This window comes from Gordionus sp. m RMFG-2023, chromosome 1, assembly GCF_954871325.1.
Source record: "Gordionus sp. m RMFG-2023 chromosome 1, tfGorSpeb1-WG-v2, whole genome shotgun sequence".
Lineage (NCBI taxonomy): Eukaryota > Metazoa > Nematomorpha > Gordioida > Chordodea > Parachordodidae > Gordionus > Gordionus sp. m RMFG-2023.
Genome location: NC_088775.1, coordinates 71,673,911 through 71,680,251, shown reverse-complemented (window position 1 = coordinate 71,680,251; position 6,341 = coordinate 71,673,911). Strand labels below are relative to the sequence as shown.

At 23.4% G+C, this 6,341-nt stretch overlaps 1 protein-coding gene across 3 annotated transcripts in view; it reads left to right on the top strand.

The window, feature by feature from the left end:
- The first annotated feature begins 1,990 nt into the window (after window positions 1-1,990).
- The window catches only part of LOC135922514 (uncharacterized), a 60,666-nt gene continuing 56,315 nt past the window's right edge, over window positions 1,991-6,341 (top strand). For all 3 annotated transcript variants that reach the window (XM_065456878.1, XM_065456877.1, XM_065456876.1), the window contains exon 1: window positions 1,991-2,127. In XM_065456878.1, the coding sequence (XP_065312950.1) occupies window positions 2,035-2,127 (93 nt within the window). In that variant the 5' untranslated portion in view covers window positions 1,991-2,034. The remainder of the gene's footprint in view (window positions 2,128-6,341) is intronic.

Sequence of the window (6,341 nt, the reverse complement as noted above, 5' to 3'; positions counted from 1 at the left end):
TAAAATAAGACATACAATATAATTTATAAATTTCAACATAAATTCAATAAAAAAATTTATATAAAAAATGAGTAATTGTTTGTAAATTTGAAGCACAAGGTAAGATTTATTCTTTACTCAATCATTCTAAATTTCCTAATTCATAGCCATCTTAAGATTTATGTAATTTAAATTTTTATATTGCTTTATAGTTTACTAAATATTGGGAAATAAGTAAGGTATTACTATGGTAGTAATTTTTGGTGACATTCTAAAATCTGATATATAAAGATTTATGTATTTTAAATTTTTATATTGCTTTATAGTTTACTAAATATTGGGAAATAAGTAAGGTATTACTATGTTAGTACTTTTTGGTGACATTCTAAAATCTGATATATAAAGATTTATGTATTTTAAAAAGGTATTATTATGATAGTACTTTTTGGTGACATTCTAAAATCTGATATATAAAGATTTATGTATTTTAAAAAGGTATTACTATGGTAGTACTTTTTGGTAACATTCTAAAATCTGATATATAAAGATTTATGTATTTTAAATTTTTATATTGCTTTATAGTTTACTATATATTGGGAAATAAGTAAGGTATTACTATGGTAGTACTTTTTGGTGACATTCTAAAATCTGATATATAAAGATTTATGTATTTTAAATTTTTATATTGCTTTATAGTTTACTAAATATTGGGAAATAAGTAAGGTATTACTATGATGGTAGTACTTTTTGGTGACATTCTAAAATCTGATATATAAAGATTTATGTATTTTAAATTTTTATATTGCTTTATAGTTTACTAAATTTCGTCCACGATATTATTTATATATCCATTTTATTATAAATACAAATTCTAAATGATTCGTTAAATTTTCGTAACTTTTTTATCGATTCGGAAAATGCGTATAAATAAGAAAAAATATAACTTTCATTTCTTACTAATACGCCATTTGGCGTAAGTCTATCATCTCCCTCAATTTTAAGGTGGGTTATCCATTAAATTTTTAGATGAAATAGGGCAAAATATATCTATGTAAAAAATTATTTAATACTTTTATTATAGACCTATTACAATGATATTGCTAAACATCGTTGAAATATATATTGCATTCAATCATTCGATATTTTTTAAATAAAACTTATTTGTGGAATATTTTCTGCTATTTTTTAAAATTTTTAAAAAATATTTGGACATTTTTTATCAGAAAATTCATATTCTTACCAAACAATAGTTTATATTAATGGTTGTAAATAAAAGGCTTTTATTAATTACTGATCTAAAAAATAACTCTTTTACATTTATATTTTTTGATATTTGGGAGTAGAGTATTGATAATTTAAGTTTATCTTTTATAATATATGAAGGAAGTATAATTAAAAACGTGTAGCTAATAATATGGGAATTTTTTTCAGGTGGTTAGACACAGGTTTTTGAGGAGGGTTCTTTCTCGTGAATATCTTATCTTGCCCTATAGACGCTGTGAGCTATCACTTCAATTTTGTTCACATCAAATGCATTAATTGACGGTCTACGTCTATAGTATTAATGTCATTAATCATTTATCAAAATTATTTTTGTTTGCATGAATAATATAATCAAATAGTTTTTTGATTAATAATAATCTAGTTATATATTTCGATGTAAAATGATATATCAAGCTTTTTAAAATTACGATAAGGAAATTTGTTTTATAAAAAAGTAAAATGCAGGTTGTTAGAATTTTTGACGAAAATTTGTCAAAACATTTTTGGCATTATAAAATGAATTTATAAATTATTTAAACTACAGTAAACCTCAGAGAGATTAGTAATACAATAACTGAATAGAAATTTTTTAAGAGTAAAAAAGTATATAAATTGTTATGTGATATTTTTATGGGATATTTAACTATTTAATTTACTATTTGATAATGTTTCTAAACTTTTTATCATTGATATAAAAATATTTTGTACTTTTTTAGCGGAATCAAAAGCCACATATTTTCGTCTGCTACAATGCTAAAGTAAAATAACGTGAAGAAATGCAAGACCCACTAAATGCAAGGAAATGAAAATGTTGATTATTCAAGCGAGAGCGAAAATGAGATTAATATAGATGTTCTTGCTAAATCCAGAAAATGCACATTAAAAGTAATTAATATTTGTTATAATTTTGGAATTACAAAATTTTTATATTATTTACATATAACATTTTTCAAATTTGAATAATCATAAGCATATAATTTTTTATAAATCGATATTTATCTAAATATATTTGAATTAATCATAGCACATAGCCCAATAATTTAATTAATTTGAATATTCATAAAATATGTAGCATATTAAATTATATTTATAAATATAAACAATTTTAATTGATTAAATAAATTTTTATTTGCGAGCTTGAAACAAAATTTATATGGACTTGCATAATTGAAATAACATATTAATCTTGATAAATGTAATTCTTATTAGCATCAAAATAACTCATCAATATTATCACAATATAAAAATAAACATAGATATAGCCAAAATTTTCCCAGAGAGGTTTTATATAGCTTCTGATAAATTTTATTGGAGTGCTTTTTAGTCCAATTACATTTTATATTTAATTTTTATACCAATATCTTATATATAAACTTACAAATTAAGAAGGAGAATTTATGCCCCCCCCCCATGCTTATTAACTTAAATAAATTATTGTTTATAAATTTTGGATGCACAAAACATTACAATTTCCATAAATACACTCTTAGCTTAATGGTTTTCTTAAATGGCAGTGTTGTTAAATGCTATTTTTAAAAGTCTTGACACTGCTAACAAAAAAACTAAAGTGATCTGCATTGGACCTAATTTCTCAAGCAAACCTAAAATTATTTTTTAAAATTTGTCCTGCTTGGCCCGATCTTGAACAAATTTTTTTTATTAGTCCTGAAAAGCCCACTCCGAAATAAAAAAAATATTGTCCATTCGGCCCAATTTATTTAAATAGAAAAATTAATATTATATTCTACAAATAAAAAATATTAGCCCCTTATTTCTTGCAAGAATTTTAACATATATCAATTTATTTGACAAAATATAATGATATCATATTAAAAAATTTAAACCTGATCCAGCCTGGCTCAAAACTTTTGAAAAATAATAAGGCAGGACCAAAATTTAAAAAAATAGAGGGCTTCAATTGGGTACAGGCTGGGCCGTAATTTGCAGATCTCTAATCGTTACCACTATATTTTCAAAAAAGGAGCATACTATTAGCTATAAAAGTAGCTAAAACTACTTTTTAGTTAGAATACTTTAGAATTTTTTTAAAAATATTTTTTACTAAAAATATGACTTTAATTTCAAATATATATAATTTATTTATTTTTTATTGCATTTCAATAATAACATTTTTATACTGTCATCCCCAAGTCTAGAGCGACGATCAAAAAGTATAAATTTTGATGTGCTAAATAATAAATAATTGTTCAACATTAGCACTTGAGTTGTATAAAATTGACTAAATTAGTAGCAAACTACCGCTATCGCTATTTTTTTTAAAAATGTTATACGCTAAAGCTACCGTTACTGAAAATAGTACGCTACTTAAACAACACTGATAAATAGAGTAAAAACAAAACAAGGTTAAACCGGAGTTTAAAATGATTGCTCAGAACCTTTTTTCCTTTTGAAAATTAATAAAATATATTTAGGGATTAAGAATTTCTCGAAGATTCAGGATACTATAAAATCGATTAGCCCTTAATAGATGTGCTAAATTTTGTAAATATATTATTTTTTTCTATAAGAATTTGATAGAATTTTTAAAGACGATTTTTAAAAAATTAAGGTGCTCAAGTTTTTGTAATTCATCTAAATCATAAATATTAGGTATAAAGTGATTTGATAACAATAATTTTCGTTGTTGTCTTCCGCTTATAAGCATTTCGTATTTTAAGAAGTAAAACATATCATTATCAGTTAATATAAGATTTAGCTTTGATAATCACTCACATATTATTATTTTTTTCAAACTCATTCATGGTGCCCTTTTTAAAATTCTAATTAGATTGAAAAAAGACATTATATAGAAGATGGACAGACACTATAAGATCAAAAAATGCTAAATGTACTAGTGTGATGTGTGATTAATTTTTTAATGTATTTATTTATTAAATTTTAATCTCGTTATAATACCATTTTTAAAGCAGCAAACAGCTTCATAAAAATATAAAATTTATCGTTTTTTTCCATAAAAATTTCATCTTTTTCTATTTTATAATATATATAATTAAGCCTGTATATTTACAAAATTTATTAAGAAACTAATAAAATATATTAATATGTTTTCAATTATAAATGCTTCTTTATTTAAAAAAAAACCTCATCAAAGCATTGATTCATCTTCATTTATAATATTTTACCAATCGTTTAGGTTTTTCTCACAGATAAACTTCTAAGAAAAAAATAAATATATGTGCAATGTTAATATTTTTTTTTCCAAATTAGATAAACAAGGTTATATTGTATTATTGATTAATAACACATAATATATCATTTGGAAGGTGGAGGGGATTTGACTTCCTATTTTTATTATACCGAAAGTAACAATTAGCTAGCGCTTAAATTGTGACTATTTCCCTCCTTCCCCTTCCCCTTCCTTATAAATTATGGTAATTTTAGTTTTTATTTCCATTAATTATTTATAATAACTTTGCAATTTGTCTCTAGGTTTATGGACCCTACTATTTAATTAATTATTTTTTTATACTTATGCGAACTCATTTCATTTCATTTCACTTTCTTTATTATATTATTAATAAGATGTTATATTATGCTTAGGAGATAATTATATAATTTTTTTAAATCAAGCCAGGTGAATCTCTATCTCATCAACATCAACATCAAAATAAAAAAAAATACTGTTTATTTTTCAAAAAAATCATTAATAATTATTTAACTCATTATAATAAATGCTTTCCATTTTTTTTTATTAGCAGATGATAATAAATTTTATTATCTTCACTATATAAAACTATTGAGATTTGGGGGAAAAAATGCTATTTGGCTTATCTTAAATACCGCGAATAACCATATGGTTTATCATATTAGATTAGGAGACACATAAAAAATTTGCAATATTTTTTAATAATGATGTGGTAACTCGTAGGTAAAGTTCAGAACTATTAATACCAACAAGAATGCGTTCGATTCTAATTTTCGAATATAATAATTTTGTTATTCATAGAGTACAGATCAAATCGAAAAATGAATAATTCGTTTTAGATATATTCTGAGCTGAGCGGTAGAAGTATCCGATTCGCTCCCAAATTATGAAATACATCAACTTTTTAATATATTCAATTTGCGTTTTGACAAAAAAATTAGACCTAACCTTCTCTTAGCATTTTCCTGACGCCACATAAACACATATAATAGGATAGTATTAAAAAAAATATTATAATATAAATGGCTCGATTTTTAAAATGGCTAGCCCAATATTTTAGTCAAAATGTATTATCCTGATGATTTTGCTCATAGATGTCAGAAATGTTTGGACATCTATTAACGATATCTTGTGACTTACATAATATTTTTTAACGAAAATATACGAGCCGTTTAACAACAATAATCCACATGGTTACGTTCATTGATAGCTTTTGGTAGATAGAAGAAATAAAAGGTAGAAAGACAGAAAAGCAAAGAAAAAAGAATGAGAGGAAACGGGTAAAAAAGGTCTTTCTAAGATGGGGCATCTTTTGACCGAATCCTCCATTTTATTTAAAATTCTTATATCACTAATTTATATTCGGTCGATATTATATTCGATAATTATATATTATTATAATATTTAATTCCTTATTCAACAAAAAAGAACTAAATATATATTTTCATATTTTTTTTTGTTTACAAAGAAAAATTAACTTCCTCAATCAGACTAACTAACAAATAATTACCCAATCTTATGCCCATAATTATAATAAATGGTTTGGGGGGGGGGTGAGGAATTAAGGAAAATTAATGATTACAAAAATATCGAAAAAAATTTTATTAAGATGATTTTATTTAAAAAAAAATATAATTCTATTTCCTCACGTTACTTACACTTCAAAGAGTTTTATTAAATAATATATACAAGGATAGAAATACAATAAAAAATAATATAGTAAATATAAATTTAGGGTTATAAAATCAATTTATTTTTAAAATATTGATTTTATTTTTCTTAAAAAAAGGTTTTCGGTCAAAGGCTAATTATTATATTAACAACTATTAGACTTAAGTGAGAGGATATCGTTTGATTTTAACCAATGGATTCGCTCGTGCAGCTCGCTCAATTTTTTAAAAAATATTTTTTTAGCTTATAAATATTTTATTCT